This window comes from Amphiprion ocellaris, chromosome 5 (assembly GCF_022539595.1).
Source record: "Amphiprion ocellaris isolate individual 3 ecotype Okinawa chromosome 5, ASM2253959v1, whole genome shotgun sequence".
NCBI lineage: Eukaryota > Metazoa > Chordata > Actinopteri > Pomacentridae > Amphiprion > Amphiprion ocellaris.
Genome location: NC_072770.1, coordinates 20,815,654 through 20,841,497, shown reverse-complemented (window position 1 = coordinate 20,841,497; position 25,844 = coordinate 20,815,654). Strand labels below are relative to the sequence as shown.

The window sequence follows — 25,844 nt, the reverse complement described above, 5'->3', positions numbered from 1 at the left end:
CTGCCTCAGTAAATATTTTCCTCATGAGTTTATGGTCCCAGTTGTTACTTTAAAGACTTTTTGAATACAGCATGATCATTTTGTTAATTATGGTTCCATTTATAGACAATAAAGATAAGTATGTTTTAAGCAAGACTACCTCGTGATTGACAAGTCGCTACAGTATATTGCATCATCTTGAGCTTTCAGTCAGATCCACCCCTTGCTTGTTATGTCTAATTTCACAAGAGCAAGGAGACAAAGTCCAAAGTTGAGGCTTCAAAACAGTAGCCCACAAACCAGTAGGTGATATCACAGTCTCTACGTCCATCTTTTATCTTTAGTCTTCATACAAACCAAGGAATAGGAGCAAGAGTCCTGTTGCATCCCCTGCTGGCACAAGTGTGCAAGTGCATAGAGTTGTAATAACGGATGGCATTTTTAAATTGCAGCGTATATCAAATACGGTATTAATATATTAACATATAGAATAAAGCAAGTACAAAACACAGAGCAGAAGGGAAAAGATTACAATTTATGACACCGCTGAAAAGACTGACATGCTACATAGCCTGTTCCTACATCTCATTTCATACTCTGCTTGTGTTCAGTTATATGTAATTGTTCTATTCGTTCTTTTTTTTACAGACAGTGGCAGGCATTTCCTGAAATAGCAAGCAGAATTTTGATACTGCAGACTACTGTGAAATCATCACTAGCAGAGAGTGCTGTGAGGCTCATCTGTATGGTGGAGAGTTGATGTGTCACCCTAAAGAAGCTATCAAGAAAAGCGGAGCCTTGAGGAGAACACATTCATCTCTGCAGTGAGACGTACAGGCAGACTGCTTCCTGCTGCTGTCTGATCGAAATATTCAACAATACATGCACTGTGTTTTTTCGCCTCACAATATCTGTGGACACGAAAAATCGTAGATGGTGATGCCCAGTCTCATTTGCCAATTAACCAAAGAAAATAATGGAACCAACTTAAAAATCAATATTTAAGTTGACTGACATCGGACTCTACAGTCCAGTCTTCATTATGGAATCTGAAGGAAGCACAACAGGACTGTCCACAGCTGCGCTCGTGGCCATTGCCTGCAATACATTTGTTGCCATCCTTCTTCTTCTCCTCTGTCTAATCATCTACCAAGCCTGCAGGGTCCCATCTAGCCCAGAGAGGCTACCAGTGCTGGCTCCGAGTGAAGCAGAAACCCAGCAGATCAACGAGCACAAGTACCTGCTGACCTCCTGACTGCACAAAGATGAGTCAAATGTAGCAACAAGTGATGGCCTCAGTGCACTCTTCCACAGGAGAGAGGATCGAGGGAACAGTGAGCCTGACTGCAAGCAATAATACTAATTAGACTTGTCCTTCCCTAGTTTTTAAGGTCAGCTGCCGATCTGGTGTCAGCTGTGGCTGTGCCTCACAAAGACGTAGCAAGGATGAATTGCAGTGGAGTGAGGAAACTATTTTTAAGCAGCCATCACCTGTCAAATCTGGTTCTGGGTTTGACAAAGGACATGGACGAATGCCAACGAGCGTGCATGTTTAACACAAACAGCCTCAAGAAAAGGACATGGCCACAAGGATGGATGCAGGTTGCATAGACCCTGAGAGAAAGGAATGTTAAGTAGACAAAGAACGACTGGCCTGTTGTTAGAGGTTTCTAAATATATCCTCTTATTTCATACAGCGGCCTGAAAAAAGAGAAAGCCAGTCTATTACTGAGAACAGGGACTTGAGCCTGTGTGGTATGTGTGTGTCATTGTCAGTCACAAACATCAGCGAATCATGAGGCAGAGCGTCTTGCTAAGGGGGTTATATAAGGACTAGAGAGGCTTAGTAGAAATTTGTGTCCTCTTCAACAAGGCCCTCACACTGACATCTGCTTCTGGCTGTCTATGATGGGCCACTTGCTCTGGACTGAATCACAGGATGCTCACATACAGAGGGATTAATCCTATGGAACCACACAGATTGCAGACAGGCCTACCCATGTTCCCCTCATCCCACCACAGATTATTAATACCTGACTGCATTATTAATATCGATATGTATTTTAAATTTTGCAACCTTCCAGACATTTAGCAGATATTAGTTACACTGAAGTAAGAAAGAAAAGGATTTATAATATATTATTCCTGACATGAAAATATGCCTGTTAATGCTACTAAGAGTAGAATTACAAATGTCTCAACAATAGCTTCAGTAGATTAGAATGTAATGCAATGCTGAAATGTGATTTGAGCAAAAGATGTTTTGCCTTTAGAGGATACTGCAAATAGAAGTTCATAGCCTCCAAAGAAACTGTTGGAAGTCATTTTAGTAAAATTATTCACTGAAGCAAAAGTGAACAGTGCAATCAGTGGTGGATACAAGAAAAGGCAACTTAGAACAGTTGATCACAGAATAAATTCTGGAGCTTGTTTAGACATATGTACCCAATGGTGGCGCTATACTGAAATTACTCAGAACTTGCACAATACATGTGGAGAAATTTTTATAAATCCCTGCAGAAAAATACTGAAGTATCAAAATATGCATTGTTGTATCAAATGCAAGTTAAATCAGGAGAAAACATTTTGATAAATATTAACAAATTGTTTTCTTGTTATTTTGATGTTATTTATTGCATACACTGAACAAATAAAGTCGTCTTTAATAAACGAGTATACCAGATTGTACCATGTTGTTGTGTCTGGCAGAGAATCCATGGTGGACACGTAAATATATGCTTTACTCTGGTTTCCTTAGTAGACTGAGGAGCGTCTCCATCTTGGCTGCTTCCACCTCTGGACCCTCTTTGCCCTACACACATATGCACACACACACACACACACACACACACACACACACACACACACACACACACACACACACACACACACACACACACACACACAGAACACAGAAATCTGACATTACTTGACCTTTTGCTTGACCAAGCACTGAAAGAAACTACAAATGCAGCAGGCAGCCAGTTAACAAGAGGTCAACACAACACAAGCAGACAGATATTGATGCTGATGCAAGGTCAATAGTAGCAGAGTGTTTGTATTTCTCTATTACATAATACTTTATTTATACCTCATTGTAAAATTTGCTATGAAGACATAGAGCTACTGCCTAAAGGACACCAAAGCCAAGAACATATCTAAACAGATCTACCAAAATGATGGTGTGAGCACATTAAATCTTCCTGTGTGTAGAAAAGCAGAGCCTTTAAAGAGTGCACAATATGGCTCAACATTAGTTCTGCATTGCAGCAGCAGCTCATTTCACCTCTGTAAGAGGATAATTAACAGCAATTATTAACCTATAGCTTCACTTGATCTTAACCATTTTGATCAGGAAATAACATGACTGATTACGAGGTTTTCAGAGGGAACATGCATTACACTTCATGCAGCTGAATTAATGTTGTTGCTGACATTCATAACCCCCTGAATATCCATCCATTATCTATCCTCTCTGCCTGCTCAGTCCTCATTAGGGTCGCGGGGGGCTGGAGTCTATCCCAGCTGATTTAGGGTGAAGGCAGGGGACACCTGGATAGGTCACTAGTCTATCACAGGGCTATACATAGAGACAAACAAGCACTCTCATATTCACACCTACACGCAATTTAAACTCAGCATGTTTTTAGACTGTGGGAGGAAGATGGAGAACCTGGAGAAAACCCATGAATGCACAGGGAGAACATGCAGACTCCATGGAGAAAGATCCCAGGTCCAGGCTGGGGGACGTGTACCAGGGATCTTCTAGCTGCAAGGCAACGGTGCTAACCACCGAGCCACCGTGCTGAAAAATGTCCTCTTTACGTTATTAATGCATACGAATGTCTTGCCTTTGCAGTAAGGCCTAAAATTCTGTGTCTACTCATTTTCTGGCACCTTACACTGATACAAATATAAACGCCATTATGTAAGTTTTATTCTGTGAGGCAATATTTATAAATAGGCTAGCATAAAATACTTCATAATGCTGCTTTTATATTGCAACTGCCACTTGTGATTTGTGGGTAACTAGGAAGAAAGCTGCTGAAAAGAGAACCGATGAGATGAACACATTCAATTTGCACACAGTTGAATGGAATTGTGTTGTTTTGAACATAGAAAGGGGTCATTTGATAGCGTACATGCAAAGTAATAATAAAAACATTTTTTAAGTGTGTGTCTAAAGTTCCCAAATATGTACACCTTATGGTACTATATATTTTATTTCAATAACGATGCTTTCACACCAGAATCCACTTGAGTCGACTTGGGACAGTGACACTGGAGCACACACATGATCACAGCATAAGACCACCTAACATCAGCTTTTTAGCGACGGTTCACTGTTGTGACAGTTTGTTATGATCCTCCTCCAGCCCCTGCCCTTCTTTCCCCTTTTTCCCCATTTTCCTCCTTTCTCCCTCATGTCTCTCTCTCTCCCTGTCTCTCGCCCTCCTGCTCTCCCTGTTTCACCTGCCTGCATTCTGCCATCAGCTGATTACTGCAATGAGTGTCACCTGCAGTAATTAGTTCATTCACCAGTTCTCTACCTCACCTCCAGTATTTAAGCTCCATGCTTCCATTCACTCCCTGCCGGATCATAGATTGACATTGATACTATTTCCCTCCTGGATTCTGTTTCTCCCCACCAAGCCTGCCACCTCCGGACTACTTCAGCCCCTTGGACTCTGCTGCTCTCCCCCCTCCTGGATTTCCCCTTATTGGACTCCATTTGCTCCACCCTATTCATGGATTTTCCCCAGCCTGTTTTCCCCCTCAGTTTTCAGTTTTCCCCCATCTCGTGAGTACCCCTACCCAGCTTAGTTTTGTTAATTCTGTTCAGTTTTGTAAAACTTCCTATTTTTTGTATTCATAGAGTTAGTAGAGTTTTAGTAATTGGTTTAGTTCTGTTTTCCCCAGTTCAGTTCCCCATTAATGTATTGATTTAGCTGTTGGTTTAATAAATCTCTTTGTTATTCATTTGTCGGCCAGTTCTGTGTGTCTGCGCTTGGGTTCTCCTGCTTTCCCCCCGTAACACAGTTATGCAGTATGGACAGCGCTCAGTGTCTTTTAAAACATATTTTTGGTTTTCAGAAGCCCAAAACAATGAATTAAAAAGTCTTTGAGGAGCACCACAGCACAACAGAGGTTAGGTGCACAAGGGTATGAAAGCCAAGAAGATGGGTTAAGAAGATGGGTTGCCTTGAGAGCATGTTTAAATACCCTTCGAACTAATGACTGCAATACACTCGCATTATTACAGTTTGGCTTGTGAGGCCACTGCACTGCTATTTTGGGTACAGTTGTTGACATAAGTTTACATACACTTGTAAAGACTATGCATATCAAGGCAGTCTTTAGTTTCCAATAATTCCTGTAACATGCATGTTGGCTCATTTATAAATGTATTATAGGTCATCTGGAAATATGACAAAATCTGTTGGCTTGAAATATGCATACAGTGACTTGAATTGTCAGTTTTGGTAAAGTAGAAAGCTTTGTTAATGAAATTTACTTAATGGCATGGCCTCTTACCATCTCGTGAGTAATTACGATTGTCCACAGCTGCTGACTCTGAGCCAATTTAAATAGAGCCCATTTGATACACTTGGATCCATTAGTCTCAGCCTAAAACACTGTACTGGGAAAGTCTTAGAAGCTTAACACAGATCTGAAGAAGCAAATCATTGACTTGAACAGATCAGGAAAGTGACTTGGAGCCATTTTAAAGCAGCTACAGATTCCAAAATCATCTGTCCACACAACTGTTTCTAAGTAAATGCATCATACAGTTGTGTCACTGCCACAATCTGGAGGAAAAAATAAGCTATCACTAGCTACTGAGAGACAGTTGTTCAAGATGGTCAAGAGTCAACCAAGCGTCACCCATAAGCAGTTCTGGAAAGAACAAGAAACTGCTGGAACACAGGTGTTAGTGTCTACAGTCAAGAGTGTTTTACATTGCGGCTGAACTGAAGTTTGCTGCTGTTCCAATGGACAAGGAAAAGGCCCTCTGGAGAAATGTTCTGTGGTCAGATGAAACAAATTGACCTATTTGACCACAATGACCAGAAATGTGTTTGACACATTTAACCAAATGTTAGTATTGCTGTATGTATATTACTATTTTGACCCAGTAGATTCTGTCAAATTTTCAGAAGACCATTAAAAATTCATGGAGGAACTAATATGCATGATTTTTTTTTTTTCAAAAAAAGACGCACATGTTTTAATCATTCCATGATATAAAATTAAGAGCATGAGGAGTCACTGGAAACTCAAGACTACTGTGACATCCAAGGGCCTAATAAGTGTATGCAAACTTCGTTCACAACTGTATACTGATTTTCCACCATTCTCATTGCGCTAGTTTCAGTAGGTTGGTATGCCAATTTCATAAGACATGCTGTTGAAAATATTTGCTGTGGGTGTTTGTGCCTGATGCTTATTTGCCACATTGGGTTCTAAAATACTCTGAGCGCTGTCAGTGGTGCTGAACTGAGCAATTATTTCCCAATTGTGTGCTTTAGGGCTACAGTCTGAGGTCCCTAATGAGGTAGCACTGTGTGTGTATGCGTGTGTGTGTCTCTGTGTGTATTGTTATGCTGTGTCCAAATAAACTGTGTTTATGTGTGTGGCCAAAAGGCGTAGCAATAACATGTATAATGTAGCGAGTTGTGAAAATAAATGCATATTAGTCTGGTCATTAAATTTTTTTTTCTAGTTTACATGCGCAACACAAAGGAAGACTGGAGAGACCACAGAGCTGATTCTAAATGGACCCTGATTAAAGTGTTGTGACTCAGTGTGCCATTTAGTTTCCTCCCGTGTTTAGACGGACTGCTGTGATTACTCCACACCTCATTAACCATTGTCATCAGTGGCAACGGTGCATTCAGTGACTCATCAACTGCGACTGGACTAAAAGTGGAATTTTGTTTTACTGTATAGCTACAAATTGGTTTGAATACATAAATTATATTAGTTTTGTTCTTTCATTTTCCACGGTATCATCCTTTTTTGGCTAGACTGACAGTATGAGTGACAGTCAATATGAAGTGAATACCTTTGGTACCGTTGAACCGAGCGCTTTACATTATATTTTTGAGGATAATTTCATGATACTTTTTAAATAAAAGCTACTTTGTCTATTGATCACTTCTAAGATGCGTATTAAACTAAGATCCCCCATTCTGTGGCTAATTTTTAACTGGCATAAATGAGCAAGGAAAATTAAATACAGCTGATTAGTGATGCTAATGGGGGGTGGGGGTGAGGGGACTTAGTGAAATTAGCTTGGGGTCAGGACTCAACAATAAATGAATCATCTGAGCTGTTTTCATTGATGTGGAACAAGTGGGAGTCATGAATAATGCAAAAGTGCCAGCATGCATCCAGATTGTTTACAGACAAGATGGTATATAAGGTGAAAGGGGAAAAAAATGGGTGTACAAGAGCAATGGTAACACTTTGAGAACATACTTCTCTATAGCTCTGAAACTAGGAGAAGATTTGAAAATTCCATTTGTATGTGTCAATAGAATTGTGTGTATGTTGTCTTAATTGATTTCGTATTCTGAAACAGAAGGTAGAAAATGAAATGCGGCTTTTTAAATTATCAGTGCTTGGAACAATGTTTTATAAACAGAAATAGAGCAATTTTCCAGAATATTGTGTTGCTTCCTTAATATGAATTTCTGTACAATGACTTAAATATAAAATATCCAGTTTCCATTCATTCAAAATGCAAAATTGGGGTGATTTTAAAGAATCTTGGTTACCAAAAGGTAAACTGGTGCTGCAGTGAACAGTCTGGAAACACCTGACATGTGAGATCCAAGAATGCTTCACTTGTACCCTACCAGTTGTGTTGTAAACATGGCTGTAAACTGCTCACTCTACTTACACATGTTGTCAATTTATTTGTCATTTTATTATTAACGATACTATATTTAATTTAACTGACAATAATTTGGCTCAATAATTTGACATTTTTAAAGGCTGGACCTTTTTGTTTCTGCAGATATTTCTGATCAAATTTAACTAACTATGATGATAGAGTGTTGAGGCTATTGTATGCAACAAGTGGCTGTTAACAGGATCTGTGGCCATGTGAGCATTGTAAATAAAGTCTGTCTTAGCACTACAGTGCAATGTTCAGTATGTGTGTTAGGGCCCTGAGCTGTTGTGCTCCTTTCCCCTTTTGGTGTGAATAACTTTGTCCTCATTCGATAAATCAGTACAAGCTACATCTGTCATCACTGCACCTGTTCAAAAACTGTCACCCTGCCTGACTGTGACTTAGTGCAGCAGCTCGCCTAATTTGTCTCCTGTTTGTGTGCTTTCTGGTACTCAGGTTGATTGTAACTGTGCCAAGAAATTTGTTTCATTAAGGGCTTGAGACACTAATTTGTCACTTGAGCCCTGGCCAAGCTGTAGGATTTTGTTATTTTTGCTACTGTTACAATCACATTTCACTAAAGTGCACTTTAAGTATAACGTGTATGTTTAGACATCAGGTCCAGGAGTGCTACTCATGCCTGATTAGCAAGTGCAGTTAAGGCAGGGCAGGATTTATTTTTGAGTTCTTTTCTTGTTACTAAAGATCAGGTATAAAAATTTAAAACATCTACTTTTGATTAATATTTATTTATTTTATTTGAGTAGCATTCACTGGCCTCCATTCCTCCTTTTGTGTGTTGTGCTGGTTTATGCTGTTACCCCAAAAACCTTCCACTACATTCAGCTTTGGTATGATTGCATCCATCTGCTTGACTGCATGTTCCTTTTCTTTCTCCTAGCAAGGGCTTTGCCATAGTTTACTACCAATAGAAGCTGCCATTTAAGGGTTTACTCCCTCTTGTGGCATAACAGGGCAATAATCTTCATATGTGCTATTTCTGCATACAGGAAACTGAAGCATAGTGAATATTAGTAGTGAATAAGACATTTACAGTATTTAGTTAACATTTCAAAAACCTTAACTTATGTTAAATGTAGACTAGTGTACAAGGTTTTAATGCTTCCAACTGGAAAATGTATCCTTCCGAGAGGACAATTATTGGTGGAATCTATTATCAGCAGGAATATTTTCAACCTAATAATCAATAATGAACTGTGCATTGTGAGACCTACTCCACACCTCTATTGGTGGAACAGTGGAAAAAAACTAAACTTTGGAATTTCAAGCCAACTACACAAAAATGGATATGCAGATCCCTTAATATTTTCATTGATTATTCATTTGGCCTTAAGAATATGCCATTGTTGACAGATTAGTAATATATTAACAGAAGACACATGATCATTTTGCAGCAAATTCATGTTGAATTTGGTCAAATTTAGACATGCACATAGATTGGCTATTAAGTTAGATAAAATAAGCAGGAGATTACCCTGCATGCTGTAGCGCTTATTTTGTGCACGTCATTTCATTCTGTGCATATAGCCTACAGTCTAAACTTGCATTTTGAAGGAATGAAGGAATGTTTTGATATCCTTTTTTTCAATTGAGTGACAATTTTAAAATTTTTTTTAAAGTCCAGATTTTCATTTCCCGATTTCATTTCAGAATACAGAATTGATCATTGAGAAATGCTTCTGTGGAAGCTTGTTAAGGTTCTTACCTTGGGCTTCTTGCGGAGGTTAGGAGAGAGTTTGAAGCTATTGACATTGCCTCTGTCATCTCCCACTATGATGATTGGATGGATGGGATTAAACGCAATGTGAGTCAGCTTGGCCTTCTTTTTGTCCACCACTAGCTGCTGGCAGAGAGCCTCATATTTGTTGATGTTGAGGTCAAAAACATGAACCTGAAAAGACAAGTCCTCATAATATTAATGTGTTTATCAATATTTTTTTCTTATTTTTAACCCCAGTACTAAACTGACATTTCAGTGGTGCACCACTACCAAAACAACAATGGGCGACAGTGTAAATAAAAATCTGACTAAAAAAAATTTTGACCGCTGTATTTTATTTAGATTATAAGTCCTCAGATTTGATCTTCCCAGAAAGTAAGGGCTAAATGTGTTACAGACTTCCTTTACAAGTGTGTGATGTGTTTTATGTGAAAAGTCGAATGGAGAAACACAGTTTTATTGAGAGGTTCGTCTGACCATCTGCTTAAAGGCAGGGTGTTCCTACCACTTCACTGAGTGTGCGCTACTCCATATGTACAGATGTATGTGTATTTTTCCAAATGTCATTGATGATTTTATAGGCATCTTTATGCAGAAGGAGCCAGATCACAGATATTTTTAGCCTAAATGCATTTAGAGAATCTGTCCACAACAAATGAGCCTGTAACACTGCAAAGCACAGCCTACAGCTGTTATCAGAAAGATGGCATGGTCTATGTGTATAAACACCACACAGAGCATCACAGTCTTCATTTGTAACCAATCATCATACTCTGTCTGGGTAAGACTTTCTGTAACCTCTTATCACTACAGCCATTTGCTACTGTGTTTGTGCTGTTCATGTAGTGTATAAGCACTAAATTAACATGAGTCATTACTGACTGCAGTGTGCACTGGCTGCATCTGTAATCCATGCAAGAACTTCAAGCAGAGAGAATATTAACTGAGATTTTGCTATAACATAAAAATAGTACAACAGTAAATATACTAAACATATATTAGGATGAATACACAGCTACACATTAGATGAGACTTTGTATACTTTTATGGTTACATTTTTATCAAATGTATTTAAAGCTGAGATGTTGTGACAGTGGATGTGTGAAGGAATTCATCAGAAATTATGATTACAATGCCTTCTAACAAGCCAAATTTACATTACATCTACAGTTACAAGACAATGTATTCTTACACCACCCCAAAAGTATTTAAGCCGATGAAGGTAGTTTTTATTGCTTTGGGTGGTTGTTAAAATATTAATATCTAAATATAGTACAAAGGGTATAATAATGAAACGTGTCGAAGGGTAAATAAAGCTGCACAGAGACCAATATGAATTGAAAGACTACTAATAATTTGGGTTAAGCCTTGACTTTTGATTATTGTATCCTGACACTTTCCTCAACAGTCAGCTCAGATGGAGAAGCAAGGACCGAGAGAACAAAGAGATACTTGTTTGCACTACACAACTCTGCGTCATTCTTACAACACAGACTGTCAAGCAGTTCATTATCCCCATGAGCACATGTACACAAGCATGTACGAAGACGCGCACTCACACAAACATGTACGCGTTGTATCCCTGACATTTTGCAGTGTAGCAGGAGCAGCAGCAGGCCAGATTGTCATCAACAGTATATACGTGTCAAGGAGCACACAACTCATGCTGAGTCACTCAAGCTCTATCAGACACTTGTCACAGAAAACGACAATTGCACTACAGGGACATGGCTGTCCCAGGCAATAACATGCCGATTAACATTATGCACTGAAAACACATCAGGGAAAATGCTGTCGATATTCTTCAAATTCTGATGGCTACCAAATGTGAAAGAGAGTTATTGAAATGAATGGAAAAATATTATTTAGTGGATACAGTAAAATCCCTGTCAGGTTTACAGATAATATTTAGGTTACCTCAAAAATTGTGATTAAAACAAATACCAGTATATACACACAATCAGCCACAATATCAAAACCACTTACAGGTGAAGTCCAAGACATTAATCATCTTGTGGCAATGCAATGTTCCTTGTTGGGTAAGCTTGAGCACTGGCAGTCATGTGGATGTTACTGTGACATGTACAGCAGTGAACATCCCCCAATATCACAAAAACAGCTCAAGAATGGCTCATGGAGTATGACAAAGAGGCCAGGGCACTGACATAGTCTCCTCAGATCTCAATCTGACCAAGAATTCATACACAACATTACGCAGGCGGTTTTCATAGTGTGGCTTATTGTTGTATATAATCAAAGCATTAACTGTATCCCTAGAATCAGACTAGGATGATCCATTAAAATTACAAGTTCAGTAAGAAAAAGCAGACCAGGCTAACTGAGCTTGATCAAATCCAGTTTTAAAATCTTGTCCTTCCTTCCACTTTGAAAGGATATGATCTTGTGCTTGTTGGATGTGTGCCAACTGATGAACTTTTAATGAGTTTTTTAATAGCTGCTGAAAATTCCTTTTGATCTAGTTTCAGGGAATAAATTACAGTACACATGAGACTTCATATGCTTTCTAGAAAAGGCATTTCATTTACGTTTTTTGATAGAAGACATTTACAGTTAAATTGTTGGTTTTATGTATATACTGCTACTTGCAACTTGGACACTACAAAAGGAACATCAGATTTATTATTTTAAATTTGTTGTTTCCTCACTTGTATGTCTTATCAAGAGCGATGCATGGCTGTGAAGTAACGATGGTTGGTATATTACAGTGCCTCTTGTGCCTATGCTGACTGACTCTTGGCACCGAAGAGGGCGTAACACACATATATACATTATCACATAAGGTGTCTCTCAAAATGCTCAGCTCTCATTTCCTCTCTGCCACTCTCACTCGACTTCCCTTGGCACACTGAACAGGAAATGTGGCAGACATAACACGCTGGACTTTCATAGTGTGGAGCAGACTGTGAAGACAAACAGATGGGGACAGCTTGCAGCCATACTAAGAAAATATGTAGAGATAAGCAACACAGCGTCTGCTGAAATTACTTTTGGCTGGAATCAATAACTACTGGCAGAGCAGGAAGCCTCTTTGTTACAAGACACAGTGTTTGAACAAACTTGATTGCTTGAGGCTATTCAGCATTAATCTGAGGCTTAGCCCAGGACCACAGCAAGGGTTTAGCCAGCTGAGTCTGTAACTATATTATAAGGATAATAATAAAGTGGGTGGCAGGTGGTAGACGGTGCAGTTGTTTGTTTTTTCACATTTTTAGTCAAGTAAGTGTCAGACTCATGTCATCGTAGGCACAGAGCAGATATGTGGTGGCCGTAATCATAGCTTTCAGACAAAGAGCATCCTATAGACCTGCATATGCCTGAGACTGGTTGTATAGTCAGCCTATATGACCTAGAGTCGTTCAAATAACATTGAATTTTTGATCTAATGTCTTGTTACAGAGCCTTAGTAAGGTTTCCCTTTTGTTAGTCCCAGATCGAGGAAAAAAGAAATAAGGTAGTTGCACACATTTTCCATTTATTGGCTTCTGTCCTGTCATAAATCCTATGTTCATGAGTGTTACAATGCTAAGTTATGTTGAAACTGTCTGTGTTGATTGAAATGTATTGTAAGTTTGGATGCGCTGTTGTACTTGATTGTACCAACAGGTGTTTCTACTAATTTTCACTAACTGTGTCAATAATTTTGCTCAGCTCCACCTTTGTCTCTCATGTAGATGCAGGAAAATCTACTTTCTTTCTTATTACAAGTGAAAACACCTATATTTAAATGCATAGGTGTGTTCTTGATAAATCTAAACATATTTCACCCACTATAACTTGAAACCTAGTATTCTGAGGTCCATTCAAACAACAAACAATTAGGAACAGGTCACACTGTGGGTTGCAGTTTACAAAAGGAGTTTAAGACTCTTACATTCCCATCTGTTGTCACAGCAGCAAATACAGTGGAGGAGTATGGAGACCAGGCAATGTCTCCAATGGGTTCTTTTAGGTCAAAGGTCAGCACTGGAGTGCTGAAAAAACACACAGACAGAGAGGAAACGCAAACAGAAAATACGGAACTTTTCATTATACTGCATGGAAAGCTGAGGAGTCACAGAAAGATGCAGTATAGCTGAGACTGTATGCATAGTCTATCTTAAGCTATAGTCTTGAATTAAAAACAGTGTTTTCTTTCTGTGATTTACGCATTTCGACATGTGTGACTTCTTCCTACAAGTTTTCAATGGTGGAAAATCATCTTCAGACTATCATTCATGGTAATCCGTTACAAAATGTTCAGACACCAATGCCTTGTCAGAGCCTGGCAAAATTTTTGGACATTAAACAGAAGGTTCCAGCACATTGTTGCATGCCCTTAATTATTTGTGAAACACCTCTGGAAGCAACATGAAGAAATGAAATATTTCTAAGAGCTGGAAACAGGCACCTACAGGCCACCATCAAATATTAAAAAGGGAGTGCATGTGTGTTCGAGAGTGACAGAGACAGAGTAAGCAACACTTTCAATAGATTGTATCTTCTGGCAACAAAGAAGTACAGATTTACAAGTAAATTTACTAATTCAAGAATTAATTATATAACCAACACCTGAGACAGTCTTTTAGACACATTCCACAAGTGAAGCATAACTCAAAAATCTCTGTTTAGCGTTTAGCATGTCTACACATCAGCAAGCAAAAATGATTCAAAATGTGATAAGGATTTAAAAGTCTAGGTAAATAGGGGCACACACTCGAACAACTGTAAATGAGGTTTATAAGTAAATGATGAAGTCTAAGTGGAGTTAATATTTTGTATTAAGTATCTGTCCTAATTCTCTGTCACTGTCAGAGCTCCCTCCTCTGTCCTAGCTTCAGCCCCCACCTGACCTCCCTCATCCTCCCTCATCCTCCCTCATCCTCCTCCCTCCTATTCCTCTCTCCACCTTCCTGCTGCAGCTCAGCAGAGCTGCTCTGTCCAGCTGTTGTTCATCACCAATCACTCATCAATGGAACTCCGTGCAGCTGCGGTGCAGCACACCTGATGATCATCTCCACCATAAAAGCTGGCTGCACAGTCCACACCCTGCCAGATAGTAAACTCTGCTCACGCAGTCAGTTGTCTCGCCTTGTACTTTTGCTGAAGTTCTCCATTGAAAAAGCCTTGCTTTGACTAACCCTGTTTAGCTCTGCTGACCCAGCTGCCTGGTTCCACCTGCTCTGCCCCCCCATCTCCTGCACTCTGGATCCAGCCCTGACCAGACCTCCCTCCTCCCTCCCTCACCTTGGACCTGCTGCCTGCTCCTGGATCCCCTACTCGTCGGGGAGGGTCTCTGCCTGCCATGTGCCCCCCTCAGCTCTGGAAAACACCCCGCCTGTTGCCCCCCCCCCCGGAACGAGGCTCTCCTGCCCGCTCTCCGCCGCCAACCTACCCCCACCACGGAGAACGCCAACTGGGCCACCGGTTCCTGGTACAGTCACCCCCCCACCCTCCCCGTTTAGTTCAGTTACTCCAGACATCAGTTTTTCCCACCCCGTCCAGCACTACCTTAACTTCTGTTGAAAACAACAAAATCCACTTTTGTTCTTGCCTCAGTCCCTTGTCTGTGTGCTCTCTGCTCGGGTTCACCCCCACGCCGTGACAGTCACAAATACAGTATACTAATAGATAGTCCTAAATTTGGTCAAGAGGTGGAGTATTTTCTGAGAATAACCCTCACAAATTGCATGAACCTTAGTAAACAATCCAGAATGCAATGCAATCAGCTACACTTTATTACCATTTGCATCAGCCTCTTTCAGTAATTTTGTGCAAGATATGCCTTAGATGACAAACTACATTTAAATGTTGCTGTGCCTGTTTTATATACAACATGCACACAGGTAGGTGCAGAATATGTCTACAATTAGGTGTAAAAGGTTAATTATTTTACCCAGATTATTTTAAGAGTGACACTGCATATACTGTGAATCCAGAGTCAGGGCAGTTAGGATTTATTAATTTTGTCCAATTTTACTACTAGATTTGGTGCACATCATTTAAGCCTTTTAAAGAGCAGACTTGATGCACCACCTTTACTACTACAAAGCCCTTCAGTTCATTCAGGGATGCCTAATGCCATATGCAATTTTTCCTGGATATGTTACTCTCAGCAGCGTAGCAAAAAACCTGAAGTGTTTACATTTTTGAACAATATGGCAAAGAGTTTGAGAAAATTTGCATGATCCATAAGGTTGTCTCCTGTAGAGAATATGTCATCTTTAGGATATTATAGATCATACCCTGTCTCTCATAATAGCTGGATGATTACTATCATTATTCAGTCAAGCTGCCTGTGCTGACAAGATGTGGGAGGCACAGTGGTTAGTCAAATAAGCCTGGAAAATTATTCTGAGTCCTTGACAAGTATAAGGTAATAAAGACTAATATACTGCAATATTAAAGATTTCAGGAGTGATGATTACCTTGTCCCTACTTCACCTAATGTACATACATATTTGAACACAGAGCATTAGTAGTGTTGCTACAGGTGATAATATATATTCAGCATTAAATTGCAGTTGCTATTCTGTAACTAACCAAAACATTTCCTTCTCATTCGAGGTAAACTACAGATGTATCATACATCTTCTTCCATGAGAAGCTGTGAGAGCAAACTGAATAATAACATAACATTATTCAACCAAACAAAATAACGATAAAGACTGAAGGGTGTCGACTGACTCAGATCCCATGTATTTTTAACACGTGTCATACAAGATGTCAAGCTACTTCTTGTAAACCAAAACTGAGTTTCACAGGGAGAATTTAACACGGTTTCATGCTGTTTCCAGGACATTTTTTCCTTGCTTGCAAATGCAACCCAGCCAAGTAGTAGGGGTCAACAAGTCCAACTATGTTTAATAGGACAGCCAGATAAGCCAGCAGGGACAAAGATGGAAACCGATTCACTGTGATGGTGGGTGAGTGCAATAGTACCATGTAACCTGGATGCTACACATACTGCAATATGTTTGATGGACAGTGTTTGTACTTTTTGATACACAAATTTTACCAAAAAAAAAAGTTGAAAACCTAGCTAAAAACTGCGCAGAAACTGAAATGGCAACTGATGATAGAAAAAAACTGAATGCCATAGGTGACAGAGTTTTACCAAAAACTTAACAAAAGAGCAAAAAGCATACCATAGTTATAGCAGATGCAAGTATCCAATCTTTAATTCTATTAGTTTTACTTGACTCTTACTTGATGGTATAGTCCCACATCTTGATGGTCCAGTCTGAGCTGCATGAGATGAAAACCTTTGGGTGAAAGTGGTTCCACTTTACAGTATCCACTCTCATGTGGTGGGCATCATAGGTCTCCAGGATCTTGCTCGAGTAAGTCTTGCACTAAGAAATATAGGCAAAGTCTTGATTTTGACCAGGTAGGTGGTATAAGCATGAATTCATATTTTTAAACACAGTGCTTAGAGACTGAGTTCATTCAGTGCCTGCTAGTAGCACCTCAAGAAAAGTAGGTTGGAAACAACTACTGTATTGATGGACTGTTGTAATGTCATGGAACAATCAAATACAACTTCTTGTTTTATCACTGGAACAAATTGCTTTCACCATACTATACAAGGACATATAAGGCAATAATTTGCATCTAGGCAAAAACTAATTTCTCAGCAGGTACATACTGTTTCCAAAATCACATTGTTCACTTATTCATTCCATATAGTGAACGTGCAATTGCTTACTCAGTTGTGAGCAGTAAACTAAGGTTCTGGATACCTATCACCATCATTTTGTGTTACCACCATCAGCTGATGAGTTGCGCAACAATAATTTTGTCATCTTTAAAATATGGAGCCTATACATTCTAGGATTTTTTTTTAGCAGAAAATAGTTTACATGCTATGGATTGTTTTCACAGACTGAGCAGGAGTCTTCAAAAGCATACACTATGGTTCAAAAGTTGGGGGTCACTTAGAAAAGTCTTTATTTTTAAAAGAAAATCAGCTTTTTTTCAATGAAGGTAACATTAAATTAATCAGAAATACAGTCTAGACATTGTTAATGTGGTAAATGACTATTCTAGCTGGAAGAGGCAGATTTTTAATGGAATATCTACATAGAGGTACAGAGGAACATTTCCAGCAACCATCACTCCTGTGTTCTAATGCTACATAGTTGTTAGTTAATTGTTAGTTAATCGTGTTGAAAGGCTAATTGATGATTAGAAAACCCTTGTGCAATTATGTTAGCACATGAATAAAAGTGTGAGTTTTCATGGAAATCATGAAATTGCGTGGTGACCCCAAACTTTTGGGTGGTAGTGTATGTTTTTTAAAAAAAAAATAGGATATGACTTAAGCTAAACATTAAATATGTTCTTAAGAATGCATTCACAACTGGTAGAAAAGTCTTGTGGTGAAAATTTTGATGGAAGTGATATTAGATGTGCGCTATGACTGACAGTTTTAACCCCAAAGCAAGTATTGCAGTCCACTGTGGTTCAACGTAGAATTACCTTTTAAATTTGCATCATCTCTTTGCCATTGACAGAACAGGGTTTACAAAAGCACCAAAACAACAGCAGAGTTAGACAGCAGGCATAAATTAACTACACAATCTGGGATAAAAATAGCTTTATAGGTTGTGGGGACAGCTGTTGAAGTTCAGAGTGGTGACAGTTTGATTGTTGACCTGCAGCTAAGTGAAAGATTTTTAATCTCTTCTCTCCCAGGGTTACTATGACACTGAACCTTGAGGTGACAGACAGGACATATTTTATCACATATACTGAGAGGGTGCTTGTCAGCAGGTCTGCAAGGAGATGTAAGTGAGTAAGCTGATTTAACAGGAGTGCAGCAAAGGTGTGAGTCCTCGCCCTACTTCTACAACAACATGCTATCAAACATTTTTCCAAAGTGTCTGGTTAAAAAACAAAACTGCAATGGCGGACATAGGGATTACCAAAAGGTGCATATCCGATTCTCTAGGTCAAGAACTCTAAGGTTGAAAGCAAATCTTTGAGGGGTGCTTATATACTGTACAGAGTGTTTAGATTGCTTTCAATATTGGAATATATTAAAAGAATAAATGTAGTTAACAGGTTGCCACATCCAGTTCCCAGCTACAAAAACTAGACAACATTGTGTACTAAAAAGTATTTGTGTATGTGTTTTAGATATGTTATATTTATAGCAGCCTATTATAGCATTAATAGCAGGAATTAACCTCAACCCCATAATCTCACTGACACTATACACATTCGTTTTATGGCCACATGTGACAAACTTTCCAAAAAAACTAGTGTTTAATTTATAAAGATGAGTCAATTTTAAAAAAGCGTGTATTAGTCACAGAGCTTTGTAAATACGTCTGTTATTAAATCAATAGAACTTAAAACAAAATAGATTGAACAAGTTTCAAAAAGAAAAGAAGCATAGAGAAGAGCAGTCAAAAACCAGCAGTTGCTGAAGGAGACACATTAGGTGTTTAATGTCAAGTCTAAGGGGCTCCCAGTGGACCATGTAGACACTTACAAACACACATATGGAAAATCTCTATCTCTCTCTCTCTCTCTCTCTCTCTCACTCAGAAATTATTAATGGAAAAATTCTAGCTTGCGCACCCTCTGGAGTGCAACCCCAGCAGAATATCAGTAAGTACACCACAAACAAAATGAGCTTCAATTTTTTAGATGAGACACTGAGGAACAGTGTAAAGCTCCAAGTTGATCCTAATGGCACAGAAAGACAACACAGCTCAAGGTCTGCGGCTTGGCTGAACAACAACAGCAAAATCTTGTATTAATTTTCAAGTCATCTTAATAAACTAAACTAGCATATGCTGATTAGTCTTTTTGGCAGAAGGCTGTGACATTATAATATGATCAGATTTCAGATTTTGTCTCCTCTTTGTTTAACTGCTTTGTTTGTGATCATTCATCTACAATTTTTGGCACGACTGTCATGATACAAAACCTTTGAACAGATTTTACTGGTATTGTCAACCATAACAGGTGTACCTAGCAAGCCCATTTTGCAGATCATTTTAATTATTAAAAAACTGAATTAAGTAATGCCACATTCAAATAATTATCGGATAATAATGTATAGTATCTGCAAAAATAGATCAATATCAACATTACTACATGGCCTTTATAGTACATTGTATGAATATGGACACACTGTATGTGTCAGATTATCTGAAGAATGGTTCAAGGCTCTGCTGAAACTATCTAATTGGCTTGTGTTTATGACAACAAGATCAACTATCAACAACCAAATAGACAAACATAGATTGTTTGACTCTGCTAATATGTTAAAGCAACTTGTTTGCACTCGCTTTGCATGGTTCCCCTCCTGGAGATCCAGCTCCCTCCCACAGTGACTGTCAATTGGCCACAAATGTGAGTTTAGGTGTGCATAGTTGTCTGTCCCTGTGTTTGCCCTGTGATAGACCAGCAATCTGTCCAGGGTGTACCCTGCCTTTCACCCTAAGTCAGCTAATACAGACTCCAGCTCAAATTGGATTGACAGATGTTCACATTCTCTGTGCGCTGCCCACTAGGTATGTGTGCCACAAGTGATCCCAACTCTTTTCTACATCTGACCTCCACTTGTGAATGTATATAGTAAATGATAATTTACTGACTGATAATTGACTTTGTCTTAACATATACACAGCAGAACCAGATTTTTGTGTGCAATTAGAGTGGGAAACCCAGTAAAAGAGGGAAAAGAAAGGAGGGAGAAATGATGAAGACATGATCAGGACATTGTAAAATGAACCAAAATCCAGGGTCATAAAAGCAACTGTCCTGTGTGACTAGCTATACCTCCACTTAAAATGGATAACAGAAAAATTAAATCTCTCAACCCCACTGCTGGAGGTGATCTAACTGGCAATGACAGTATGAAGGCATAAAAACAAATGATTGCTCACTCCATTTTCTAATACCCACTATTACCAATAGGTTCAAAAATTAATCAAATACAAATAGAATAATGCAAATTATTGAAAAGTCATACCTGATAAAACCAAAATTATTTCCATCTAAACTATTGTAATAATGTTCGAAAATCACCTGTGTGCGATAGGTTTGGCCACATCATATAATCTGTACTGTGACCAAAGGATTTATGTTATTATGACTTTCTTCTTGACTGGATATCTAACTGCCTAATTGGGTCATGTCAACAGCATGCTAAATGTAATATGACAAGTGACATCCAGCCAAAACCAGGAAAGTAAAATCCTTAATACATACCTTGTATATTTTCCCCTCCTGAGTGCCAACTAGGAACAGATAGTCAATCTGTTTATGGAAGTCCATTGATGTCCCACAAGCTGTGAAGTTAGACACGCACTGTTACAGATGCCAGTCTGATATACTGGACCAAGGCAAATCTGAACTGATGCTGGATCACTCTCAAAGTGAAATACTTTATATAATTAATAGTAATAAAGGAATATTATGAGTACATCCTTTTAGATATCCATATGAAAGCATTTTAAGTGAATAAAACCTACCAATAAGGGGTGTCTGTGCAGGTTCTGTTTCCTCAGTTTCAGCAGGAATCACTGGCAGTCTGATAATATCTGTAAAAACCAGCTCATTCTGCAATCATGCAAACAAACAGTCAGACATGCTTTACAACAGCTCACAAAAAATCTAATTAGCCACATACTGGAGTGCAAGTTAAATACATACTACATGCAAATAAAATATATTTCTTTGACTAACCTTGACTAGTGTCCAGGACACAACTCGGCCATCAGATGACACAGAATAGAAATTGTGGTTGCTGTCCATGTCATCATTCTGCCAGCACACCTGAATATAAAAATATAAAGAAAATCTGCATACATTCACTGAAAACTTCACTGAAGTAACTTAAGAGTAACATTACAACTCAGCATCACTGCATACTTGATGCCAGATGGTTTATCAATCCATCTCCACTTATAACTAAATGTTTATCCAAATGACAAAACTCCAATGTTAACACAAAATTGAGAGCAAGGTAAGCAAAGGTGGAGTGGCTGAAATTAGACTGAACAATACACACACACACACACACACACTCTCACACACCGCAACCTCCCATCACACTACCCATCTCTGTCAAGCCCCCTACACTAACCTGCCAGACTGGGGCTGTGTGCTTGCCAGTCTTAGCTGTACTCTTGTAAATAGGCTCCTTTCCCTCCGTCTTCAAGTTATAAACAGCCACAGAGCCGTCATAGAAGCCAACGGCCACCAGGTAGGTACGCTCCTCGTGGATGTCGAGACACAGAACACCAGAACTGGTGGGGTAGATGTACTCTGGGAAGGAACAGTTCTTATATGTGTAGAAGAGAAGCATGCCGCTTCCCTGTTTACAGAAGTTGTCTGGTCATATGAAGGACACAAGGGAACAGATTGGCAAAAATAATTATAGATTAGATCTAAAAAACCAAACACATTCTTTTTAGAGAACGACAAACATTCTTTGTGACCAAATTAGATCAAATTTAAATTGTCTATGAGTTGTTTAGCGACTATTCATTACTCTTAGTACTTACATGATCCCATTCCCACACCAAACAGGTCCGGATATTTGTTATTCCTGTTAAGGACAGGTGACTCAGTTAGTCATTCTCCAATTCTTGTGAGAGAAGAGGGAGCATAAAATCACTGAAATACAATCATTAATCTGAGGAAACATGAGATGTGATGATCCAAACTACCAGCAGAGAGCAGTAACAGACAGTTTTTTGGCTTGGTCATATTTGACCTTCCACAAGGGCAGGAGGGTACCCTTTGGGAACTTGAACTCATCAGCGGGATCCTCATAGTATGCAAAATCTGAAAGGGGATGAAAGGAAGGCAGTCAGATCAAAAGAAAGGAAAAGACGAGACAAGAAAAGAAAAAAACAGAAAAGATGAAAGATGATGTGTTTACTTGATTATCAAATGAGATTGTAGGTTCTTATTGTGTCACTTGTTAGAATTTACCTTGTGCTATCTCATCAAAGATATTCAGATTGACCATTCGTTCCAAGACCTTGGCTGCCTTACTCACTTTATTGAGGTCAATATCCTTCAAAATAAACAGAAAAACATACCTTAAACACTGCTAACATAAGAGCGATTGCAGAGCACCATCAAAAGTACTAGGGTAGTCATTTTACTAACTCTGAAAAGGCAACACAATGATTTGACATTAACAATGTATTGGTATGGAAATGTATACACATTGTGCATGACAACAGCAGTAATATTACTGTGGATGTCCTAAAATGCAAATATTATTAACATGTTGAGTTATGGCAGGAAAATTGTTCGGCAGTCACTTTACCTGAGTCTCCATCAGCATCATCTTCTTCTGACTTTTCTCATCTTTTTCTGATGGTGCAGCTTTCTGTTTCTCTTTGTTTTTTTCTTGTTTCTGCAGCTCTTGCACATACGCATCATAGATCTCCCACTGCCAAGAGACCAGAGTTAATCGTTATTCAATGCGAGAACAAATATTCACAGATGCAGAGATAGCAAACGTGGCCTAAACGTATCTTGAAAACAAGTCAGGTAATCCAGTACTTGATTAGCAGAGGCAGAGAAGCTGCTACGTGGAGGAGGTTCAGTCTGGCAGTTTATCTCCTGCAAGAAAATAAAAACACCTTCACTGAAAGTTTTGAAGTTATGAATATTTCATTATATACCCATCAATAGTGTTTTTCATGAAGATATCTCGACAATTATGCAGAACAGTGGCTATGATCCCTCTCCTCCTGCCTACCCTTGGAGGATTATGGAGAGTCTGGGTGGCCCTGTCACAGGAGTTGAATATATTAGTAATTTTTGGCTCTTTCTTGTCAGTTTTGGAGGCAGCGCTGTCTGGTCTGTCCTCCTCTCCAGCTTCCTCCACCTCCCCTCCATCCTCTACAGGTGTAGTCTGTGGAGAAAACACACATGAAAGGTTTGTAGCTTCAGTCAAACTCTTGGCCTATTTACCTTTTGAGTAAATGTTGATCAGGTCTGTCATAAATTGTTTTAAATTAAATACAAAATATTGTCAAACACAAACCAGATGTCTGATTTCAGTTGAACAAAAGACAGTTTACCGAGGTTTCCGTTCTCTCCTTATCAGATTCTGCTCCGATGTCAAGTCCTGTATCCTCTGGACACATCAGAAAAATGTTATTCTAATTTTACTGCGTAGAAAACGAACACATCACCTTTACATGCAAACTATGGACATATCTTGAATTTTATGGAACAAGTTTAAAGTGACATCTTGTGGCACCAAGTGTGCATTACACCATAGAGAAAACCTGATATTACATGCCTCAAAAACACAATCTGGGACATTGTCTGGAGTTATGGCCGATAAAAATATCTAGGTCTTGTATATATAACAAACTATTCATGTGGTGTATATATTGTATTGTATTCTATTATGTTTCAGTAACTACCTTCATGGAGACCCTGCTTGAGCATTAGTCTACGACCTTCATCAGAGTTTTTATACACAAGGTTGCCCTCCAATTCAAAGATATGAATAGTGTGATCCACAACGCAAGGCTTGAAACAACGATCCTGAGAAAAACAAGAAACAAAAATATGAAAAATATGAGCAAAAAATATATTTGGTTTGGCTTTAGTCAAGTGAGAAGAAAATGTATTATACTCACATTCTTAGCTGGAGTCATACAAATATTTAAAAAGCACACAACACAACAGGTTACTTTTGAGTGTTTATGACAGTCTGACGCTGCAGCAAGAATGTCTGCATTCTTCAATTACTTGCTACAGAACCTCAGTTTTACTGATTTTGCTTCAGTATTGCAGTCACATTGAAAATCAGTGATGTGCATTTATAAACCTGGCTAGATATACCATCTTTACCTTGAATGTCCAGCGGACAATATTATCAGGGGCATGTGGGTTCTGTGTGTTCAGAACCCTTGTGATTTTCTCCTTCAGCTCCTGGTCATAACAATACAGATAAAACAGAGATTAGAAACACATGAATGCCTGAGTAATTTGGTTGAGGTGTTGATTGCAAGAACAAAGAAATTAAAAAATGTCTAACAATTTTATCAAGACCATAAAATGAAGTAAAGTCAGAGACAATTTCCTCTTATGAGAAATGAAAACCAGCATCCTCTTACAGCCTCAGTGAGCTTCAGTTGATCTGGAGGCTTAATAAGGCCTTTGATGTGTCCACCACCGATCTCCACAGTCTTTTCCTCATCCTGTAACATCACATACAGAAGAGATCTGGAGTACATCGAGAACTATGTCATGTGGTAAATGCACATATGTGTGCTGTACTTCTCTCTCTTGCAGTCAAATGTCAATTTAAAAAAAAAATTGTTACAGAGAACAAAAGAAGAACAAGCAAAAGAATAGTGCCTTCCCTTATCTGTAGTTGGTGTGTCTGAGAAACTAAATTATTACAATTATCAAGCCCTCAGAGCAGTTTTGAGAACTCTTCCCAGAGAGTTTCACCACCATTAGCATCTGAATCAATCTGGAGGCGATGGGCCATTAGATATGGGTTTTGGGGGTGACAGTATATGTCTGAGGGTCTTCTACTGTCAGCTAGAACTAAAGGAGCCTCTCGGATGAGAGGTAAAACGTCTTCAAGAAACAAAAACGTCCAGTTGCTTTTTACTGAAGGTCTTGGGATTTTGTCAAAGGAAAAGGTATACCCACCTTTTCCTTATTTGCAGCTTTGGTTGACTTCACTCCAGGTGCTTTCTGAACATTAGAGGCCTGCATACCAATGAGACAAGGGCTAAGTGGGTAGTTGTAAAGTTGACACTACAGTAAGACACTGACATACTTTTACTCAACATTTAAACGCCTAGGACGTGCTTCATGATTTTGTTAACTTAAGCGAACGATAGCTTAACTGTATTGACAATTACCTTTCGTGCTCCAACGTTAGTGTCCCGCACGGACATTTCGGCAAGAGTCCGGCTTTAAGGCTTTAAAACCGCTTAGCTGGGTCCGTTTTTGACACAGGGTTAAAAAGTAAAACCTGTAAATTGTTAAAAGCAGAAGAGGAGTTTGGTGTCCAGGCTTTACTTGCTGCTGTATACAGGTTACCAAGACAACCGTGACCCCGAGGAAACGGCCAAAATAACATACTGTGTTCTCCGTTTGTGAATAAAAAGCAAATTGTTGCTTTATGCAAAGAATAAAACAAACTAGTCAACAACTAGAATGCTGCTCCTTCTATGTTTAAAAAAATATTATGGATGTAATTCAGGGAAA

At 38.9% G+C, this 25,844-nt stretch overlaps 1 protein-coding gene across 2 annotated transcripts; it reads right to left on the bottom strand.

Annotated features, from left to right (window-relative positions):
• Positions 1-495: 495 nt before the first annotated feature.
• dnai1.2 (dynein, axonemal, intermediate chain 1, paralog 2) lies at positions 496-25,672 on the bottom strand. Of its 2 annotated transcripts, XM_055010665.1 has the most exons (20): positions 25,496-25,672; positions 25,281-25,340; positions 24,734-24,817; positions 24,468-24,548; positions 24,035-24,158; positions 23,684-23,739; positions 23,359-23,514; positions 23,160-23,219; positions 22,921-23,046; positions 22,578-22,662; positions 22,310-22,427; positions 22,145-22,188; positions 21,724-21,971; positions 21,324-21,413; positions 21,110-21,197; positions 20,847-20,926; positions 16,827-16,972; positions 13,513-13,612; positions 9,606-9,791; positions 496-2,791 (listed from the first exon to the last, which is right to left on the bottom strand). In XM_055010665.1, the coding sequence occupies exons 1-20, from the start codon at positions 25,529-25,531 to the stop codon at positions 2,720-2,722; spliced, it is 2,040 nt and encodes a 679-aa protein (XP_054866640.1). In that variant the 5' UTR covers positions 25,532-25,672; the 3' UTR covers positions 496-2,719. The 2 variants fall into 2 exon arrangements, with proteins under 2 accessions (XP_054866640.1, XP_054866641.1); XM_055010666.1 differs by lacking the exons at positions 496-2,791; positions 13,513-13,612 and having other exon boundaries at positions 9,611-9,791.
• Positions 25,673-25,844: the final 172 nt, after the last annotated feature.

Excerpts from the sequence above, each read along its gene's own strand:
- dnai1.2 (XM_055010665.1), bottom strand. The coding sequence starts at position 25,531 with ATGTCCGTGCGGGACACTAACGTTGGAGCACGAAAG. Across the intron at positions 24,159-24,467 it reads TTGTCCGCTGGACATTCAAG|GATCGTTGTTTCAAGCCTTG; the intron begins GTAAAGATGGTA and ends TGTTTTTCTCAG. Across the intron at positions 22,663-22,920 it reads TGATGCTGATGGAGACTCAG|GATATTGACCTCAATAAAGT; the intron begins GTAAAGTGACTG and ends TTTATTTTGAAG.